The sequence below is a fragment of the Felis catus genome, chromosome A1, assembly GCF_018350175.1.
Source record: "Felis catus isolate Fca126 chromosome A1, F.catus_Fca126_mat1.0, whole genome shotgun sequence".
Taxonomy (NCBI): Eukaryota; Metazoa; Chordata; class Mammalia; order Carnivora; family Felidae; genus Felis; species Felis catus.
In genome coordinates, this window is record NC_058368.1 from 78,782,843 (window position 1) to 78,805,856 (window position 23,014).

The 23,014-nt window shown below is 42.5% G+C and overlaps 1 protein-coding gene across 3 annotated transcripts in view; it reads left to right on the top strand.

The window, feature by feature from the left end:
- Positions 1-23,014, top strand: part of MYO16 (myosin XVI) — a 615,221-nt gene that overhangs the window by 244,498 nt on the left and 347,709 nt on the right. For all 3 annotated transcript variants that reach the window (XM_023253136.2, XM_045055816.1, XM_045055813.1), the window contains exons 6-7: positions 2,739-2,863; positions 12,343-12,468. In XM_023253136.2, the coding sequence (XP_023108904.2) occupies positions 2,739-2,863; positions 12,343-12,468 (251 nt within the window). The remainder of the gene's footprint in view (positions 1-2,738; positions 2,864-12,342; positions 12,469-23,014) is intronic.

The window sequence follows — 23,014 nt, forward strand, 5'->3', positions numbered from 1 at the left end:
AACGTTTTTTATTTATTTTTGGGACAGAGAGAGACAGAGCATGAACGGGGGAGGGGCAGAGAGAGAGGGAGACACAGAATCGGAAACAGGCTCCAGGCTCCGAGCCATCAGCCCAGAGCCTGACACGGGGCTCGAACTCACGGACCGCGAGATCGTGACCTGGCTGAAGTCGGACGCTTAACCGACTGCACCACCCAGGCGCCCCTATTTTCCATTATAAAATAGGCTTATTATGGTCTGTTGGTTATATTTTTCCCGGAGTAGCTTAAGACTTTTGAGCAAGAAGAGAGGGAATTTCTGTTCCATTGTCTTGCTGAAAATAGATTTCTGCTTATTTCCTAAACATATAACAAAAATCTAAAATCGCATCTTACGTGGTATCATATTTGACTCAAAATGAAGTTTTAAAATAGTAAGATACAATATCATAATATTCCCCTCTGATACCTTCACAACAGTGGCTGAAATAGATTGTTTTCTCATGACATGTGGTAAATGAGTGATTTCTAATCTGCTTTAATGTGTCTTTTATCACTGAGCTCTATTCTTCTACAGCTCAATTTTAATGATGTGTGCAAATGATTCTCTAAAAGATACGTACCACTCCAGTAAACACTGCAGTGTTATAGAACTTAGAATAACGTAGCCATCAGATTCTTCGACTTCAGTGTGCAAAATTGAACACTGACATTTGAGAAATAGTATTTTCCAGAATTAACTCACACGTCAAATTCGACAATCCTAAAAATGAGAATAGAGTGATAGTTTTAGTTGGTTCTTAACAAAACTCAAAGCAACTCTTAGGGAAATCTGTTAGTTCTTCCGAAATGGCGTGTGGAAATTTCAAAGCTGGTAATTGGTTCCCCCCTCCCATCCCCCTAGTGAAATGGGTTTGCTTTGGACAGAGTATTTGAAACAAACCACATTATTCAAATAGCGCATTTTACTTTTTTCTGTTTGGGTCTTGCCTGCCTCCTTATTGCAAAGAAAAACAACGAATGCATGGCATACAGCCCATGTAATAGAAAGCTGACTACAAAGTACAGCTCACGTCTAGCGAGTACTTGCTCGATTCAGCAAGACGAATACTGTGTTATGTGCTCGATGTGTTGTCATTTGTCCTCATAACCACTGGTGAAGCAAAAACTATCAGCCCCATTTTGCAGATGGAAGAACTGAGGCAGAAGATGAGTTACCTGTTCCCATTGGCACTAGTATAAAATAGACCTATTATATTATTATACTTATTATATTATGTTAATAAAATATGCATAATATATGTGGAATATATAATATCTTATACTTATTACTACTATTATTACTAATAGTAATAGAAGACACGACACTAAAATCCGGGAAGCCTGACCCCCAGTGTTCATCCGGGATTTGAGAGAGAGCTGGACCAGGGGGCGGAGGTTCCAGGCTCTAAGGGGAAAATGAAGGCACATGGGCAACGGGTTGAATGATCTCTGCCCCATGGACAGATCTCTTAAGTAGTGAGTGTAGCTGCACTTCTTTGGGATATATATCATTCCCTGAGTGACCATGGATGCAGAAGACCAGAGAGGTTACATACCTTTCCCAAAGTCAGCCCGGAGAGGTCAGGCACAGGCTGGCATGGACAGAAGGAACACTTTGGCATTGGTGCTTGGGTCCCCTGTGCCGACCCAGCCTCCCTGTTTGTGGCAAGGACTGAGTCACATGAGAGAGAGAGAATCAGGGAGGTGGCTGATTTCTAGCAGCCACTGGCTGAGAGGCAGGTGTTAATCATCATCATCGTCATCATCATCATCATCATCATCATACTTTCACTGAGAATAAGGTGGATTATTTCCCCTTAGTAAACACCTGTTATGTCCAGAAACCAATCCTGGGAACGGGGTGCATAAATGTGAAGGTCTGAGCTACCGTGGAGATTCACAGGAAAGCTTAGGTGAGAATAAATGCTGACAACAGGTGCCAACAGGAGGGGAGCAGACCTGACCTTTCCATGGCCCATCCCCCTCCTCGGCAAGGCTGACTTCCAGACTTCCCTCAGCTTCAGTTCATTTCTCTTTATTAACGCGAACAGCCATGAAATGTTTGATTGGAGAATCTTTTTACATTTAATTTGAAAACATTTGAGATCTGCAGGGAAGTTGTCAAAACATCCCTGAGAGTTCCCGTACACCTTCTCCCCGCTCCCCCACGCCAACACCCCACACAGACGTGGTACGTTTATCCAGAGTACAGAGTTAGCTCAGGTATGATGCTACTCACTAAACTACAGACTTTGTTCACATTTTTCCAGGTTTCCCATCAAAGGTGGTTTTCTATTCCAGAGATTTCTATTCCATTCTATTCTATTGCTTTTAGGAGCAACTATTTTGGCCTGAAAATTATAGAGAGCAAAAACCATGTTTTAGAACTCATTTCAGTTCCATTCAAATGGTTTAAACTACTTTGGGCAGTGCACATTGATGATCCATACTAAGACAGTCGAACGTTGAGGGCCTGCCATGGATGAGGTGTGATGTCACATCTTTGGGATAGAATCAGAGGAATATTATTCCAGACTATTTTCTAGCGGTAAATAGAAGGTGGGCCGAGAGAAACCATTATGCGGACTTTGAATTCAAGGCAGAAGAGGGGCTTCAAAGAGGAACACGTTGAAAGAACAGTGAGATAAAATTAAGGCTTGACCCCCAGCGGCTGAGAAGCATCTCTGCCTTCTGTTTCAAAGGCTGTTTTCCCCGTAGGCGTGGACCTGACCTCACTGTGCCAGCTGAAGGTGCAGAGACCCGTGAGCATGCTAATGGATGTCAAACACTTCTTGTCCGATGGCGGAAATGTCAATGAGAAAAATGATGACGGGGTGACTCTGGTAAGTTAATATAACTGGCTCAGAAATATTGCTGATGTAGAGGATTTAAGTTGATTTCTAAAGCCTGGAATTGGATGCAATTAACGTTTACAAATGTCCTTTATTTCTGATCATAAAAGTTCTACATATTTATCGTAAAAATCTTGAAAACGCGTTAAGCGCGCAAAGACGGAAACAGAAATCACTTATGTCGCCACTCAGAGAAAACCCAGTGTTTGTAGGCTGATGTATTTTCTTCACGCCTCCCTTCCATTTTGTTAAAAAATTTACAGTAATTTTTTAAAGTGTATTTATTTATTTTGAGAGAGCGGGAGAGGGGCAGATTGAGAAGGAGATGCAGAGAATCCCAAGGAGGCACCTCACTGTCACCTTGGAGTCTCACTTGGGGCTGGAACTTACGAACCCGTGAGATCACGACCTGAGCCAGAATCAAGAATCGGACGCTTAACTGACTGAGCCACCCAGGCGCCCCTGGAATAACTTTTAGGCATTACTTTGTCCGTGTGATTCGTTGAGATGGAACTTATGGGAGAATGTTTTCGTTTTTCATTTTATGTAAAACAAATTACGGGTCACTCTGGGGAATGACTTTCTAAATCCAAGTGAAATCCTGTCATTGCTTTTTTTCCACAGCTATTGGGCACAGTGGCAGTAATGAAAAACCAGTACAATTAAATTTGGATTAATTCTCATATAAGCATAATGTCTAGTCATGAAAGTAAGAAACATTTGGCACTATTGACTTGCACTGAGCATGCCTGTGTTAAAGTTAACTGTTGTGGAAGTAAATGTACTGAGGCTCAGAGGGAAGCATTGAGAGAAAGTAGATTAGCAGAAGGGGGTATGACGCTCGGAGCGTGGGATGCACAGAAGCCTCTGGAGCCAGTGATTCAGGTTCTACTCTGCATTTTTCCGGAGGTGTGAGGTTGAACACAACGATGGGAGAAATGGCTTGTCTAAGTGGATAAAAGTTGTGTGAGACCCGATACGGTTTTAGATTTATTAAATGCAAATCAAACACCCTGAGACCTCTGGATAGAATAATCTTCCTAGATACTGATTTTCGGACTTTGGACTGTAGGTTTTCTAAAGACTGTCAAGAACATAACTCCAAGTTATAAGCAAAGAGAACAAAGCGTGTTTACAGTTTATTGAAAAATCACATTCAAGTGGAAAAATACTCGAATTAATGTATTGAGGAAGTAATTTATTAACCCCAACCTGTGAACAAAATAATAATGAACAAAGCCACAAAAGCCCTTTTATCATGGGCTTACATTTCTTTGGGGAAGATACATAATATACCATATAAATGAGCTAAATGTGTAACATGCTAATAATGACAAACACAAAGGAGAAAAGAATAAGATAAGGACGTGCTGGGAGGTACACAGGTAAGATCTCACTGACGAGGAAGTTTGAGTAATGACCTGAGAGAAGTCTGCACACACTGCAGGGGTGCCCAGGAGCATTCCAGACTGAAGAGTGGTATGTGCAAAGGCCCTGAGGCCGGAGTGGGTGTATTAAGATTTAGAAACAGCACAGAGGCCTGTGAAGCTAAGCAGAGTAAAGGAAAGGAGTGAGGTAGCTGGACCGGATCCTGCAGGGTTTGTGTGCCTGTGTGAGGACTCTGCACTTACTCTGAGTGAGACGGGAACACGTGGGAGGGCCCTGAGGAGAGCACAGCCCTGCTTCACTTCTAAAAGCATCACTCACTCTGACTGCTGTGTTAAGGATTGACTGTCAAAGGGCAGGGCTGACACTGAGAGTCCAGGTGAGAGGTGTGGTTGGTGGTGGAGCTCAAAGCTACAGGAAGCTGAGGCTGTGGGAAGTGGCTGACTTGTGTCCGCGTGAAAAGAAGAGCCGCGGCGTTTTCCTGATGGCCAGGTGGTGTAGGAGAAAGGATGATTGCAGAAGGACTCCACGTACTTTTAGCCTCAGCACCTGCAGCGATGGAGTTGGCGTCCGGTGAGACCGAGAGGGCTGAGGACCAAATGAGCTTGGAGCAGAAAAGACAAGGACAGCTTGGGAAACACAGAGCTAGATGTGACTCTGAACCTTCTTCATGGAGACGCTGGGTTTGTGGTTGGATATTGGAGTCTGGGACTCAGGAGGCGTCTGGACTGCAGAATCCCTTTTGGGAACACTAGCATAAACGTGACGTTGAAAGCCTTGACCCTGGATAAAATCACACTTCTGACACAGAAGAAGAAGAGAGAATTGAGGACCGAGCCACGATGCTTAGGAAGGAGAGGAAGATCCAGAAATAAGACTGGAAGGAGAAACTCTCAAGATAGGAGGAAAACCAAGAGAATGAGATGTCCCAGGAGCCAAGGAAAGGAAGTATGATGATGATGAGGAGGAGGAGGAGGGGGAGAAGGAGGGTGTGTGTGTGGGGGGGGAACGGTTAACTATCAGATAACCACTGAGAGGTCAAGTGACTGGAGGTGGTGAATTGACCTTTGGACTGTGTATTGGGAGGTCACTGGTCTTTTCACCGAGGGAAGATGCAGTGGAGTGGTGGGCTCAAAATCCAAACTGTAGTGGGTGATAGTTCTTTTAATGCGTGTAACGCATCAATGCCTAACACAGCGCAGAAACCCAGTAGACCTTTGTGTCTTTGTTTGGCTTAAGATATTGCAGATTTATATGCCTCTAAAAAAAATCACTGCTAAATAAAAATTGCATAAGTGTTTCAAATATCGTCAAATCAAAGGACCCACGTACTTTGGTAGTGAAGCTATTGAAAGAATCAATCAACACAGAACAATAAATTGCGATCGAGTTCCACCATCTTCAATTTTGACATTCTTTGTGACTTTTTTCTATTGAGCAGAGAGCATAAACATTGCAAATAATTGTTGTATAATAACTAAATGATCATCTTTGATCATTGAGCTTTTCACAAGGAAATTAGTAGTGATCGGGAGGCTAGGAAGTTGTCCCTTGAAGATCACAGTGTTTAGCAAGCGGTAATGTAGTTTGATTCTTCGGTCGGAATCAATCAGTCTATCATGTTAATGACTGCCTTCCCAGAGCTCTCCTCCGGATTGTGTGTTCCTGTCTGTTGTTGGTCGACAGTAAGAAGACGCCAGTCCACAGATTTCCATATCCTGAGTTGGACTGTCGATTGTGGTTCAGAATCATTTCCCACACTGTCAAATTGTGCAAAAGAAGACAAAGCTGTCAGTGAAAGGCTCAATACCTTTTTCTCCTTTGTTAGAACATGCGACAAAATTACCAAACTTACTGTAGCTCTCTTAAAAAGATCTCTTGCTGTACAAGGATACCCTTTTTAAAAGAAAACAAAACCTGAGTAAAGGATACAACCCCCCCCCAAAAAAAAAGCCTTGTTACAGAGGATATGGAAATGCATTTCTGAGTTTGAGTGCATAGATGCTCTTTGAACATCTACAGTAATGACTTTCAGATACATTATAAAGACGCTGGTTCTTCACTCTTTTGTCACAGACTTTGATATATAACATCTGGCCTTGGGACGTATTTACTTGGTCTGTTGGAAAAGAATTATTCATGAGATGCAAACTTCAAACAATTTTATTTCTGACTCCCTTTGTTTCGTCAGTAGTGCTGGTTTATCCCTTACTTCTGGGTGAAGACTTAGCCAACGCTATCAGCTTTCTGGCCGCAGTTTATATCACGATGCGTAGCCTCAATTTAGAGATTAGAATGTGCGGTCCTTTATGACAGTGAAAACTCCCTGCTGGCATGAAGTCAGGGCTCACTGGTCTTTTTATGTCCTATTACTTTCTAACCCCCCTGGTGTAGCTGTGGATTCCTTGTCAAAATTGTGCTTTTAATGTAATAAAAATGGTACCCAGAATTACAAGGAAAGACAGTTCTATCAAAACATCATAATCATAATATTAAAATTAACTTTGTGATATTAATGCACATGCTCCATTATTAATGCACCGAGTAACAGCTTTAACCATTACCATGATTTTAGAGTAGATTTGAACCGGGGTGATATTTGGACATTTCTGCTAGGACAGCAGTGTGATATGACAATATTTCTTGTGATGGTAGAGAGTATCACAGCTGTGTACCCCATGTTCACCGTTGAAGAATTTGCTACATTTCAGTCGGGGTTAGAAAAAAGTAAAACTGTTTTCCCACCAAGTCTGCAAACCCCCTGAATCTATACACAGTTCCTACAGGGGCTGGTGGGTTCAGGCATTAAGGACCTCAAGTTCAGCTACATCTTGAACCTGTTCCTGGTATATCAGGAAGTCCGTAGAAGGGAGAGTAGACGTGATCACCTGTTTCCCCTTCTGCCACTGCCTTCTCTTCAGTGTCGCAGAAGTTGAGGGAGAGGACGGGAGGACACAGATGGTCAGGAGGTGATGCAGTAGGGGATGGAGGGCTTTGACTTGACCTTCCTTGAGAGAATGTCCTGCTCTCTGGGCTAGAAGCGGACCTTTCCTTGTGAGGATGTGGAGGTTCTTCAGATATCACCTCCTCACCATCATCACTGGGGATCTCCAGATGGTCCTTTACACCTGCCTCAGTTCTAGGGAATCTGAGGTGCTCCAGCCTGTCTCTCTCGCCCCCTCAGGCACCCCCCTGACACAGAACTGAAAACGAACACAGCTTGTCCCTGGAAAAATCTGCCCGCATTTGTTTTTGCCCCTGTGAACTCATGAGGGCCAGTGGATGCCAGGGTGTCTGCGACCTCCCCTTGCAGCCCACCGAGCGGAGAGCCAGCCCATCGCTGCCCTTACTTTTTCTAGGCAGGAATCAAAACCTAAGTGACAGTGTCTTCGCCGTGCCGCTGAGGACACCTGGCTTCCGTGGGCAGTCACCATAGCCAGGCTCTCCTGACGTGAATTAGGAAGGAACCCAGCCCCCCCCACCCCAGCACAGGTACACCCACATGTATGCTGTCCTTTTATCTCTTGAGGTCGGGGTCAAAAATAATCTAGGCAGTTTTTGGACAACCATTTTCAAATATATATATATATATATATATATATATATATATATATATACACATATATATACACACACACACACATATGTACATATACATATATATACACATATATATGTGTATATATATATATGTATATATATGTGGTCTTACTTTGAGATAGGATATATATTATATTCACACTCAGTCAAAACTATGGTAGGAAAAATCCTCTGTTAATATTCTGACATAAAAGTAGAATAGGAGAAGATGTGAAATTATTGGTTCAAAACCTGGACTCATTTCTGTAGGTGTTTGAATAGCTATTCCTCAAGACTAATTTTTATTTACTCCCAACATTATGTTCATCAAAATTTGGCATTAACCTTAGAGTGACCTTCCCGATGTAGGGCAGCAGAGGTCACAGACCTTAAATAAGACCACATTCAGTGGGCATATATTTCAAATTTCACACACAGCTTCTTTTTAAAAATTAGGTGCACAAATACAAGACTGAGAGACAACAGTGATGCCCATTTTCCATGTTACACAATAAAAAGGACTTAATTCTGAGTGGTGGAATCCCTTCCACTATACAAATAGGGGGAGAAAACACAAAGGGAAACCCTGTTATTATTGACTACAACAAAAATTAAAGTGAACATTTATGCATCAAACAAGAGCAGAATTAAGAGGCAGATAATAAACCAGGAATAATGCTTACACTGGCTCTTCCAAAGTGTTGATATTTCTCAAATATGCAGTGTTCATAGAAATGAATGAAAAAGATGACCCTCTCTCAGTAGTGAAACAAGTAAGAGAGTCATTTCACTAAAGGAAATACAACTATCCTGTAAATATATTAAAAGAGACCCATTGTTAGAAGTTGAGTACACTGGAATTATTTATAGTTGTTTTAGAAATTAACAGCAAAGACCAGAAAGCTAAGTAAGAATCTGCACACACAGGTCTATGTGCATGGTCTATGCACATAGGGACTGTGCACACATGGGGTCTGTGCACACACAGATCTATGCACACACAGGTCTGTGCACACAGGGTCTGTGCATACACAGGTCTGTGCACACACAGGTCTATGCACACACAGGCCTATGTACATGGGGTCTGCACACACACAGGTCTATGCACACAGGGTCTGTGCACACGCGGTCTGTGCACACACATGTCTATGCACACACAGGCCTATGTACATGGGGTCTGCACACACACAGGTCTATGCACACAGGGTCTGTGCACACGCGGTCTGTGCACACACATGTCTATGCACACACAGGCCTATGTACATGGGGTCTGCACACACACAGGTCTATGCACACACAGGTCTATGCACACAGGGTCTGTGCACACACGGTCTGTGCACACACATGTCTATGCACACGGTCTATGCACATAAGGACTGTGCACACATGAGGCCTGTGCACACATGAGGCCTGTGCACACACAGGCCTATGTACACGGGGTCTGCACACACACAGGTCTGTGCACACACAGGTCTATGCACACACAGGTCTGTGCAAACACAGGTCTATGCACACGCAGGTCTAAGTACATGGGGTCTGCACACACACAGGTCTATGCACATAGGGTCTATGCACACACAGGTCTATGCACACAGGGTCTGTGCACACAGGGTCTGTGTACACACAGGTCTGTGCACACACAGGTCTATGCATACGTAGGTCTATGTACACGGGGTCTGCACACACACAGGTCTATGCACATAGAGTCTGTGCACACACAGGTCTGTTCACACACAGGTCTATGCACACACAGGCCACTGTACACGGGGTCTGCACCCACACAGGTCTATGCACATAGGGTCTATGCACACACAGGTTTGTGCACACAGGGGCTGTGCACACACAGGTTTGTGCACACAGGTCTATGCACACACAGGTCTGTGCACACAGGGTCTGCACACACAGGTCTATGCTCATAGGGTCTATGCACACACAGGTCTATGCACACAGGGGCTGTGCACACATAGGTCTGTGCACCCACAGGTCTGTGCACACACAGGTCTATGCACATGCAGGTCTATGCACATGCAGGTCTATGTACTCAGAGTCTGCACACACACAGATCTATGCACATAAGGTCTATGCACACACAGGTCTATGCACACAGGGTCTGTGCACACACAGGTCTATGCACACACAGGTCTGTGCACACAGGGTCTGTGCACACAGAAAGCTGAGTCCTTGCCTACAGCCCTGGTTGGGCTGTGAGTTGGCACCAACATTCTGGAACTCAGTGTGGCATCCTACAGAAATAACTTGAAAAAACGTTCATTGTTTTAGAATCCCAATTCTATTTCTGGGAATGTGTCAGAAGGAAATGGTCAGAGATGCAAACATAGTGATTATCAACAGAACAATCTTGTATAAGATCAGAAGTGTGGCAAATACAGAAATGCCCGCTAATTAGGGATTGGTCAGGCGGATTATATGCTCCAGGTGACAGCGCACTGTGCTTTCCTGAAGAGCAGTCTGTTAGAAGAGTAATTTCCAACTTGCCATAATTTTCCAAGGCCGTCCTTTTCCAGTCGTCCTGCCAAGAGGCTGTTGCCAGTTGTCAACCGAAACAACAACCACCTCTGTGTCTCTCTCTCTCTCCTAAGACCCCATATAATAGCGGGAGAGGAGTATTCTGAGATGCCACGGTGGTAAACACTTTCACATTTTGGCACCTGATGGCTTCCAGCAATAGCGGCAAGGTAGGGGTATAACTTCCATTTCAGAAAATAGCCATTGTTTACACTCTAACTTAATGATGAGAGTGTCCCTGTAGGGTCTGTAGGCTTGCTTATGGATTCAGAACTTGGTTGCCAGGAGAATCGAGGTAAAGGCTCTAAGCTCTTGATATTTTACGATGATGAATTTTTAAAATTCTGTTATCTCTTGTGATGGTGTCAAAGTATTCAAAGTCAGGGTTTTTTACTTCCATTTTGAGATTGCCTAGGATTAAATTTGTCTGTCTCCAGAGAGGTCACTGGGAGCTCATGCTTTGGATAGTGTTTCTGCCGAGTGAACCAAGACTTTCCTTCTAGTCTTTTCCTTGAGAGCAGTGCCTGACGTGACAGGCTGAGAGCTGGGCTGAGTTTGAGATGGCAGAACCCAGTTTTGCTGAGTCGAAAGCAGATCTACTCGTAAGCAGTTCATCCTGTGAACTTGACATCGTTAGTATCAGGTGCTGACCAACAAATGGACAGTTCTTGGTGCATTTTATATTAAAAATGAAAAGCTTCTGAGATCCAGATCTTAGTGCACATAGTTCAGAGTAACCTTCGAATTAACTGATTATTCAATAATGTAGAATAAATTTAGGGGCAGGTGAAAGATTGATATTTTTTGGAGAACAAATATATAAAATTATGTTTCTCTAAAATACCTGTGGATATTTTATTTGGGGGACTGTTAGAATATTAATGAGGTAAGTTCTATATGTAATAAAGTATGGGAAGATTGATGTGAAATGTGATGTCTTAATGTTCATGCTTTAAATTGGATGGATATATTTGCTCTTTTGGTACAGTCAAGTACAAGAAATAAGCATATAACTACATACTGTACATTAAAGAGCATAACTAGGACCAGAGGTAGAAAAGCAAATGTTTTTGCAATATATATGTACATATATTTAATAAGTCCTTTTGACTTTATTGCAATTTTGTCTTTGTAATAAAAACAGCTATAAAATCCCATGATACAAAAACAGGAAGAACTCATTGTTTTTACTACTTTTATACTACTTTTATTTTTCCTTTCCTCATAGTTCCTTAATATTACGTTCAGGAAATCAGTCACGTGGTTACTTAATAACCTCATTTAAATTGAGAACCAGTTTAAGTCAGTTGAGCATCTGACTTTGACTGAGGTCATGATCTCGCGGTTTGTGAGTTCAAGCCCTGTGTCCGGCTCTGTGATGACAGCTTAGAGCCTGCTTCAGATCCTCTGACCCTCTCTCTCTCTGCACCCTCCCTGCTCAATCTCTCTCTCTCAAAAATAAAAATAACATTAAAAAAAGAATTGGGGGCGCCTGGGTGGTTCAGTTCATTATTCCAACTTCCACTCAGGTCATGATCTCACGGTTCGTGCGTTCGAGCCTCGTATCGGGCTCTGTGCTGACAGCTCGGAGCCTGAAGCCTGCTTCGGATTCTGTGTCTCCTTCTCTCTCTGCCCCTCCCCCACTTGTGCTCTGTCTCTATCAAAAATAAGTAATAAAAAAAAATAAAAGTATTCAGATTATAGTAGAAGGCGACACTAAAAGGGGAAATGGGAATTATATGAAAAAGCGCACATTGTCCGGATCAGAAGGTGAAGAATAAATAACTCACCTGTAAGCCTTTTTGCAAAGAAGGATGATGTCCGCTAATACCAAGTAAATAAAACCGCATGTGTGTTCTTTTTTAAAAGGTATTTTGGATCTAGTATTTTATTAGCTCTCTTCAAGCCACTGAATAAATTGTTTTGATGTCATTGCTTTTTTTTTTAAAGTGGCATAACAAAATATTTCTTCATTGCAGTTACATATGGCGTGTGCCAGTGGCTACAAGGAAGTGGTGTCTCTTCTCCTCGAACATGGCGGGGACCTCAATATAGTAGACAATCAGTACTGGACCCCACTCCATTTGGCAGCAAAGTATGGCCAGGTGAAGTGATTTCCTAAATTACTTTGAAAAAACCTATAATTAATGTATCATTTCTTATGTAATTTTTTCATTTCAAATTGTGTACTACGCATGTGACTTTTAATGGCATCATATTAGGAAACGAATAGTTTTACGGTTCAAAGAAAACATCGTCTTTTGGAAACATACATAAAGCATACATTCTCGGGATTCTGCGTGTTGTAGTCAAAACTGTTGGATAAATGATGCACGATTGTAAACATTTTGCATAGAGTGGACTTGTTATTTTCTTAACATTTCATAGTCCTTTTAATAGCTCACAGTTTCATGAATCATTAAAAATTCTATTTGTTCTCTACAGTTAGAAGTACAGCAAATTTGCATTTTGGTTTTTATTTTTCATATAAATTACATTTCATCTTAATGAATGAAGAAAGACTATCAGATATTTTTTCTTTGAATTGATTTTTGGCTACAGCTAATACAACCTGAGTCACTAGTGCACAAATTACTTTCTCACCAGGTACCATTATATCATGAAGCAAACTGACTTTTAAATGATTTATGTGGGTGAATATGACAGCAGTGTTCATAATAATATCAAAATCTGTTTATAAAATACGCCATATTTTGTGTTAGAAAAAGCCTGAGTACTACTCTTTGGGAAGATAATTCAATTTTACATAAATAGGGAAGTTGAGGTTAAACTTGTTGATTCCCAAACATTGGTCTAGGGTGACAGTCACACCCCTTAAGTTAAGTTCATACCAAGTTGAGTCTCTTAGATCCTAAAGGGTATGAAAAATAGCGATCATAAAATTTGAGTACTGCAGTTATTGAAATAATGGAAAACATTTGCATTTCAATCATTTTAGAAAAAGCACATTGCTTAGGGAAAGTCTTTCAAATTAATGAAAACATCATTTGCTTTGACAACATTTTCTGTATGAAAAGGTTCATTCATTGAATAAATATTTCTAACAGGCTATTTATTAAGTACTTCAAACTGTGCTTTTAGCAAGTGAATGTTCGTGTAAATAAATGGATAGATTAAGGGACCCGAGGCTGTAGATGGTGAAGCCATTGGGCCCAGGGGCCCCAGGTCCCCTAGATCCCCCTGTAGATCATAGGAGCACTGGGGGATCAATAACCTCAGTACACCATGAATACACCCGTGCTTCATTTCTAGCACTGTGGCACACTGGAAAACGCTGGGTGAGAGGTTTTGTCTTTAGTAAAACGTAGAGAAGCGAACATATAAGCAAGTGCTATTCCCTAGAACACTACCTGTTGCTCTGAGCTGAAGAAATGGTAATCAGTGAATTATCAAAACGTGCTTATCGTAGTCAGGGATCCCTCTGGAAGGAGCTAAATCCAGAAGTGAGGGATTGATAGCTTGGTAAAATGTAACAGAATGCTACCACAACTTAATTAATTAAGGCTTTCATTTTACCCAATTTTTCAACTTTTCTGATTGGACATTTAGATCAGGTATCATTTCAAGGAATAATAAATTGTTTTCCTTCAGCTGCTTTTATTGGATAATGTACTCTGGGGCAATAGGACTAGATTTAACAAGTTTATTTATTTATTTATTTATTTATTTATTTATTTATTTATTTAAAGTTTCTTTATTTAGAGAGCGAGCAAGTGGGGGAGGGGCAGAGAGACTGAGAGAGAAAATGAATCCCAAGCAGGCTCCCTGCTGTCGGCACAGGGCTCAATCTCAGGAAACACGTGTTGAAAACAAGAGTCAGATGCTTCGCCTACTGAGCCACCCAGGTGCCCAATTAGCAAGTTTTTTTCTTAAAGACATGCCTCGGACTAACTACATCGCCTCTTCTGTTATTGGACATTTAAATTGTTTTTATCAGAACCCAGTGTGTGGTTTTTGTTTTACTTCATTGTGGGTCAAATGAAATATTTGGTAGGAGTTGGGGTATTTTATTTGTTATTGTATTTCTCAGTTCTGTGATTTCCATTTGGCTTTTTTTTTTCATTGTAACTTCCGTGTCTTTGATGGACTTCAATTTGTTTCAAGAGGATTTGTAGTTGCCTGTTGAAGCATTCTTAGGAGAGCTGCCTTGCCATCATCATCAGATGGTTCCCACACCATCCACCTTGCTCTTGTTGCCAATTCATCATCTTGTCTCTTTCAAGTTGTGATGTCCTGATCTTGGCATGGTGAGGGGTTTTTAATTGCATTTTGGACACTTCAGCTATTATGTTAGGAGAATCTTGGTCCTACGTAAATCTTCTGTTTTAGTCAGCCTGTTTAAGTTCAGCCTGCAAGGCCTGGTCTACTTGAGTGGGTTGTGGTTCCAGTTCCAGTTTCATTTTCAGACCCCTTGAGTTGTCATTTTAGTCCACTTGGCTTATCTGATGCCCCTGGTGTTCTCACTGCTTTCTTCTAATTCTCCCAAAGGGTGGAAGAGGTTTTCCCAAGCCAGGCTACCTCATGTCTCTGGGTGAGGTAGGTGGATGTCCACAGGGACAGAAGACTTTCAGGACTGGGGGCCTGTTGGGGCATTCTCCCTCTTGCAGGCACCCCCTCCCAGCTGTGTTTGCCTCTCGTTGGGGAGGGGAGTCTCAGCAGGTTGGAAGAAAAAGTGCTTGATCTGACACTACATGTTAGCAGATCATGGTTCTGGACTCACCTGCTGTTGCTGGAGGGACACATTTGGAATGTGGGAGGGATGCATCTACCCAGGCCCCTCTCTGTCCCTAAGTCGGGCTGGGAAACACTGGGTCTGGGCTAGCCTTCGGTTACCTGGGATTCCTCCCTTCCGCAGGCCCTGAGCCAGTTTTCCTGTCTCCTTGCCTATTCAGACCTCTTCCTGGGTTGCTTGTTATTTCCAGGGGTTATTTTTTTAAAATTTTTTAATGTTTATTTATCTTAGAGAGAGAGAGAGAGAGAGAGAGAGAGAGAGAGAGAGAGAGAATCCCAAGCATACTCCACACTGTCAGCACGGGAGCCCCCATGAATTGTGAGATCATGATGTGAGCCTAAATCAAGAGTCGGATGCTCAACTGACTGGGCCACCCAGGCGCCCCTCCCAGGGGTTATTGTAATTGGCAGGGAGGATGTGGAAGAAACCAGGCTAAGTTGGTATTTTTTTAAATCTTTTTTGCAGTCTTTTTTTTTAAAGTTTATTGATTTTGAGAGAGAGAGAGAGAGAGAGAGAGAGAGAGAGAGAGAGGCAGTGAGAAAGAAACAGAGAGAGAATCCCAGGCAGGCTCCACAGTGTCTGCAGGAAGCCTGATGTGGGGCTTGAATTCATGGAACTGTGAGACCACGACCAGAGCTGAAACCAGGCATCAAGCACTTAACCGACTGAGCCACCCAGGTGCCCCTAAGTTGGTATGTTTTAAAGTGATGAAGAAGTTAATTTATGATTGTTTTCACATGAAACTCATCTGTGGGCAGAAGAGAAATTAAGGTGCATTTGTATAACTTCCATTATAAGGTGTCTGTGGGAATCTTTGGTTCTACATGTTGAGTATGTCTCAATGTGACCAATTTCTGACTCCAAGATCTATTTGGTAAGAACATCTAGACATTTCTGTTCCACTTCCTGGAAGCTATATGATTAAAGCAGAAAGAATGCGTAGCTTTCAGAAATTATATCCCTCAGGCAATCAGATGTAGCTCCTGATACTTTTCTCAGTTATGGGCCTGCAATTTCAGAGGCCAAGAGTTTGTATGAAAATAAGGAACTGACATTTCAGGGGTTCATGGGAAACCCTCCACTGCAGAAAGGGGAAAGTTCTGCCCAAGAAACTCCTTTTTTAAAAAAATTTTTTAATGTCCTTATTTATTTTTGAGAGAGAGAGCATGAGCAGGGGAGGGGCAGAGAGAGAGGGAGACACAGAATCCGAAGCAGGCTCCAGGCTCCGAGCTGTCAGCCCAGAGCCCGATGCGGGACTCGAACTCCCGGACTGTGAGATCGTGACCTGAGCCGAAGTCGGACGCCCAACCGACTGAGCCACCCAGGCACCCCCCAAGAAACTACATTTTTAAAGGGCCTACAATTAAGCTTTATTTGATGGTAAGGTGGTAAAAAACAGGATAAGAGTCAGATAAAATTTGTATCATGGAGAAAGACATGTTTTCTATAACCTTGATACAAGACTAGTGAATATATTAAACTGATAAAACAGGTTGGCCATGTGGTAAGCAGATTGGCATTTGGTTTTAGTAATTGAAAGTAGATTCTTTTAAATGTTAATTTACACAGTTACCTTTAACAAAAAGAAATAATGGCTAACAGATATACCATTTGGTATATATCAACGTATATACAAAATAATGATTAACCTATATACATATGTTCGGTATAAGATACATAGCATGATACCTTGTGTGCCTTGGTGATTTAAGAAACACAAGCCCGGCACAATTACCGCTGCCTTCATAAAGCTTGCCAGTGATTCCTGTCACACGCAAGCTGTAAGATAACAGGATGGCTGGCGAATAAGGCAGGGAGAGTTCATGGGTATTAGTACTCTCACCCCATTATCTGCCATATTTGAACAATTTGTCAAACTTTGGGTTTTCTGAGTCTTTGTTTTCAGCCTAGAGAAACAGTTACGAACTTAATGTGGGAAATATGATTCAAAGCTACATTTCCTTTGCAAGATGCAGAGTAATTCAGCTTGATGTTTTTATTCCTACTTCTCCGGTGCCCCAGTGATTTTCCCAACACTCGTCATTTACTAGTGATAAATGAATGGAGAAACAGTTTCCAATTGCTCAATTTATTCTTTCAAAACCAGCTGAAAAATATTTGACCCCAACTTTTAAAAAAAGATGTATATATTTTTTGTTCTTGCCTGTATTTCCTGGATACTTCCCTGCACAAGCACCTATATTTCATTCTTCCCATCCAAGCGATTAAGCCAGTTTTGTTCTGAGGACTCCCATGGCCTCCTGCCTGGCTCTGAACCCAGCTCATCCACTCACTGGCTGTGTGAACATAACAAGCCTCACTAATTTTTCCTCCATAGAGTCTGGCCCCAACGTCTTCAATCAATGGCAACCATCAACCTCAGTTAAAACGGGGATTTTTCTGTAGCTCAGGAGATTCTGGGGAATGGCAGAGGCAAATGCATGAGACAGCATTTGGGGTGTGTCCTAGTCAATTGATTCAGTTGCTAAATTTGTACAGACAAACATCCGACATAAAGGTTTCCAGAATTGCCCAGTTATAGTCTTCAAATGAGGCAGGTTTAAAAAGTAATGTGACATTTATCCTCAGCTTCTCTAGAAAATGACCAGTCATTAATTCACTATTTTCTAAACCCTTGCACATTTCAGCACCAAGGATAGATCTAAAGATCCTAGGTGGCTTTTCCATTTTGCTCCCTTATACCTATCCAGGTGGGGTCTCCACCCAAATGTAAGCTCCAAGCAGTGAAGACTTTTGCTTGCCCTCCATGCTATCTCTGTGTCCAGCAGACTAACCCAAGGAATTGAAAGACAGATCAATCAACCAAGAACTTGAAGCAAAGCACTAACACTCAGAGGCAGAGGGGGGCTTTTCTGTTAGAATGCATGACATCAGGGGCGCCTGGGTGGCGCAGTCGGTTAAGCGTCCGACTTCAGCCAGGTCACGATCTCACGGTCCGTGAGTTCGAGCCCCGCGTCAGGCTCTGGGCTGATGGCTCGTAGCCTGGAGCCTGTTTCCGATTCTGTGTCTCCCTCTCTCTCTGCCCCTCCCCCATTCATGCTCTGTCTCTCTCTGTCCCAAAAACAAATAAACGTTGAAAAAAAAATTAAAAAAAAAAAAAGAATGCATGACATCAAAACCAAAATGTGTGTTGATTCAGACTAGAGAGAAAAAAAAACAACAACTAAGAGATTTATATTAATAGATTTTGGATAAATTGTGTTTCTTTTATTTTGTCAAGAAAATACCGTACAATATAGAGGATTATATTTAAAATTTGTTCATCTGTAAAAATACCACTTAATATTCATTTTGGAGATAATATTTTAGAAATAGGTTTTATTTGAATATCAAGTTATGTGTATGGGAGATTTAGAACTCTAAAGGAATTTACTGTAAATATATATCCATTCAGGAAAAGAAAAAAGCTTTAGAAATGCTAACATTTTTAAAGACTGATGGCATTTTTAGAGACATTCATAGCACTTTCACTTTCTTATAAATACCTTACAAATATAAATACCTTTATGGAGAAGGTAACTCATAATTTGTAACAGTTTTTCTTATTGAAATTTATACTGGGATGGGATATATTAAAAAAAATTTTTTTAATGTTTATTTCCTTTTGAGACAGAGAAAGAGTGTGAATGGGGGAGGGTCAGAGAGAGGGAGACACAGAATCTGAAGCAGGCTCCAGGCTCCGAGCTGTCAGCACAGAGCCCAATGTGGGGCTCGAACTCACAGAGTGTGAGATCACGACCTGAGCCAAAGTCGGATGCTTAACCGACTGAGCCACCCAGGCACCCCTGGGATGGCATATATATTTTAAAACTCCCCTTTATATGAACTTTCCAGTGAGAAAAAAAGAGATGGCTTGTTCTTGTCTAAAACTGGGAACTGAATCGTTTATGTGACTGATGTCTTTTGGTTTTATAGTTCTTTTACGAGTCGTACATAAAGTAAAATTTGATTCTAGCCTTGATGTATTTTTAGTGCCCACAGTAGGATTGGTGATGCTACAGCAAATCATCAGAAAGTAACCGCACAAATGCTACATCCTAAATATCCTTCCCTTCCAAAGTACTTTGTATCACACAGCCTGTGTATATTGATGTTCAAAGGAGTCATTTGTATTGCCAGAAACATTTTTTTCCCCAGGTTCATAAGAATTAAGAGATTCTCAGAGAGTTTTGTTTTTGTTGTGTTTGTTTTTCAGATATTTCTTCTTTGCTGTGGGAAAACATAAAGTCACTCCCTGGTTTTCCTCCCACCCCTCTGAGCACTCAGTATTGACAGGCTCAGTGCTCTGTGCAGGCTATATAAAGACATGTTTATACGTCTTTAGGGAATCTCCTCACCTGAAGCTCCCAGTGCTCTACCTGTCTATGGCTCCCCAGACTGCCTTGTTTCCCTCTCACTGTGCAGACCCCCCAAGGACCAGTGCCCACTGGGTAATCTCTACCAACCTGCCCTCCACCTCCACTCATATGGGAAGGGAATCATCAGCTCCTTTCTCTAGCCCCAATGAGTTGCTCTCTCTATGGGTCATCATTTATTGACCACAAAACTGGGCATCATCCTTCCTCCCCCCGCCCCCGTCTCTGGTGCCTAATAAACCCGAGTCCATGAGTTCCCACCTGGGAATGGTGTGAGGCTATGTGAGATGTAACCACTGCCCCCACCCTGTCCAGGAGCAGTATCCTTATTCGGGGCCTGACCCACCAGCCCACCAGCACTGTCCCACCCCTTCTGCACATGTAAGCCTTGTCAAGGCAGGTATCATCCAGTGTCAGCACATAGCATCCTTTGCTGTGCCGGGACAGGAAACACCACTCCACAGTGCACTTTGCAAGCCCCTGTGCCTGGGAGTCCGCTTTGTTCTCCGGCTTCATTCCCCAGCCTCCCCCACCAGGTTGGAACAGGTGACCATACCCAACCACTTCCAGTTTCTGAAACATGCCACCATGTGCATCCTCTCATGTTCTTTGCTTTTCCTGAGATTGTTAAGTGGTTCTGTCTTACTGACATGGTAGACCATGAGGAGATGATGCTTCAGTGGCTGCATTGGCTGTGGCACCCCTATCTCTGAACCATGTCACTTACCATGGCGGGTTGCATCTGTCCCCACTGCCCTCCGGTGCCTAATGCATGCCAGCAGGGTGGGCAGACAGCGATGTTTCTCATCAGCACAGGGTCTGACCCAGAACGCGCAGTTCTGCCCACAAATGAGGGGGCCCGCAATGGTCCTCGGGTGGCAGGTGCTTGTCCTTCCAGCGCTCTGTGTGTGCACCTGCGCAGCAGGCTGCGGGAGGGATGCCCTGGGGGCAGCAAGGACCGGGCGCACACATCTGTGATGGGCACCCAAGGAAAACAGCACACGGGCAAAGGGAGTCCAGCCAGGGGCAGATGGCATGGGCAACACCTGTGGGGTAGCATAGGCATTAATCGAGGAGCAGGACCAGGAAGGTCATGGGGCAAGGAGGCTGCCACATGGGGGGAGAAGGTACCTACTCGGGAAGGATGCGCAGATAACTGGAGCAGTTGGAGAGCTTGTGTTCTGAAGGACGGACACAGGATCTGTGCTTCATGTGAAATCGTAGCGGGACCACACATGGCGGGGGGCGGGGGGCAACCATTTATTAGCTGGTTTTGTATGTTGGATCTGAAATCCTCCAGGGGATTCTGAGTGGGAGGCAATGGCTCATTACAGTGTGGAGCAGACACCAGTGAGGTACACCAGTGAGGAGACACCAGTGAGGCACACACTGTGCGTTCCGGACCTTTAAGGTTTCAGTGTCTTCTCCTTAGGTTGTGAAACGATCCCTTTTAGCGTCTCAGACAGAAACCAGCTATAGCCACTGATTGCTACTGTTTGACTCTTCAAAGAGGGAATTTAAATGACCATCAAGCAATTAATTTTGCTAAATTCATCCAATCTGAAGGACAACTCTCCAACGAATGAAGTCCATATCCAGTGAATCTTGGATGGATTTAAATTTCAGCTTAAATGTGTATTTTCTATTAGCCATTATGGTCTCCTTTTACACACTCACCACCACCACCCCCCCCCCCCGCCCACCCAATACACGCAAAGTCACCTTATCCCCCGGTGCTTTTGGTGATTATAACGGTCTTGTACTAGTGTAGATGAATTCTTATTGGGTTGCATGCTCGACCTATTCACACATGAAGCAATTTACCTAAAGATCTTTTGTGAGGATAAAACAAATGTTTTGGAGGAGAGTAATTGAAATTAGCACTGGCCTGTTTAATTTAGTTCTGTGATGTGCTTCCCTAATTTCTAATTGGAAGTGCATGGGAAATACCATCTCTAAAAAAATAAAGGAATTTCCCGAATGAGAAAAGCTTCCTCCTTCCACACACGGATGCTTATTTTTATGGGCCTGAAATAAAATGGAGTTACTTTTATTGTTGCAGATTTTTATGTAGGAAGCATTTTGCTTTGATTACTTAAATGCTTTCTGCAGTTCTAGTTGAAGCTGGGGATGGGGAGTGGTTTGCTGAGAGATCGCGCAAGTTTCTCTCTGGAGTTCTGGAAACCGTGAATTGAATTTAGAAATGTGAAGTTAATTGTTAGACTCTGTGATGGTCTGACGTTTTTGCAGAGATATGAAAGCTTTTAGGTTTATTAAGTATTTTTTCAGATTTGTGGAAACCAAAGGCAATCTTAGCTAAATTTTGGATTTTTTCCCTTCTTCTTCTGTCTTTTCTCCTTCCTTTTCTTCCTTTGTCCTTCCCTCTCTCCTGCTCTCCGTCTTTCTTTTCCTTCTCCCCTTCCATTTGGTTTAAACGCAAGCAAATCTCTCTGATCTTTAATATAACTAAACTCTCTTCTGTACATATTTTAGTGTCCTGGGCATCTGCTGTATGTATTTTATCGTTCAGATTTCAAGAGATTCTTTCTTTAGTAAACTGTGCACTTGGAAATAAAAATAAACTTCTAAATATAATCTCTCTACTGTAACGTAATTTAACTGTTACTGATGTAATTTGTGTCCTGGAAAACCAAACACTGATTTTTGAATTGGCTTTGGGAAAGCGGACAATGAGCAGACTATTTAAAATCTAATTAATTTTTTAATGAGAGTGCTAAGAGGAGCTATCATTGGTGGGTGGGGAGATGCCTCAGTGTGCCTGGTTGTGAAGCTCCCCATGTGGGGAGAACATCACAGCACATGTTACAAAAGCAAAACCCAAGACAGGAAAAGCCAGTCTCATTCGAATCCATATAAAGCAAGAAATGGAAACAAAAGACACAGATGGGGAAGGAGAAAGGAAGGTAAGAATGACAAAGGAATCAGGAAAAAATGGAAAAACTAGAACCATTAAGTGCATACGTCAAGTTGTTCACAGCAGCATTGAAAACACAAAATATATAATAATATATTTAATAAAATATTTTAACAGAAGATTTCTACACTGACGACGATGAAACTCTGCAGTGAGAAATGAGAAAAGAGCTAAATAAATGGAGAGGCAAAGCCACATTGATGTGTAGCGACAGTGAATATTTTTGCTCTAGCTGTGGAAGGCTGAATATTATCCCCCAAAGATGCCCACACCCTAATAACCCAGTTCCTGTCAATACATTTGTTACCTGGCAAGGCAGAAGAACTTTGCAGTTGTGGTTGATTAAGGATTTTGAGATGGAAAGATTTTCGGGGATTACCCAGATGGGTCCTTAAAAGCAGAGAAACATTTTTTCCTGGGTGAGGGTCTGCGAGAGGTGTGGCTCTGCAAAGATGGTCGGAGAGATGCAGGTTCAAAGGTGAGGGAAGGAATGAGTTGCCTGTAGAGGCTGTAAAAGTCGAGAAACAGATCTTCCCCGAGAGCCACGAAGGAACATACTGTTGCCAATACCCTTATTTCAACCTTGT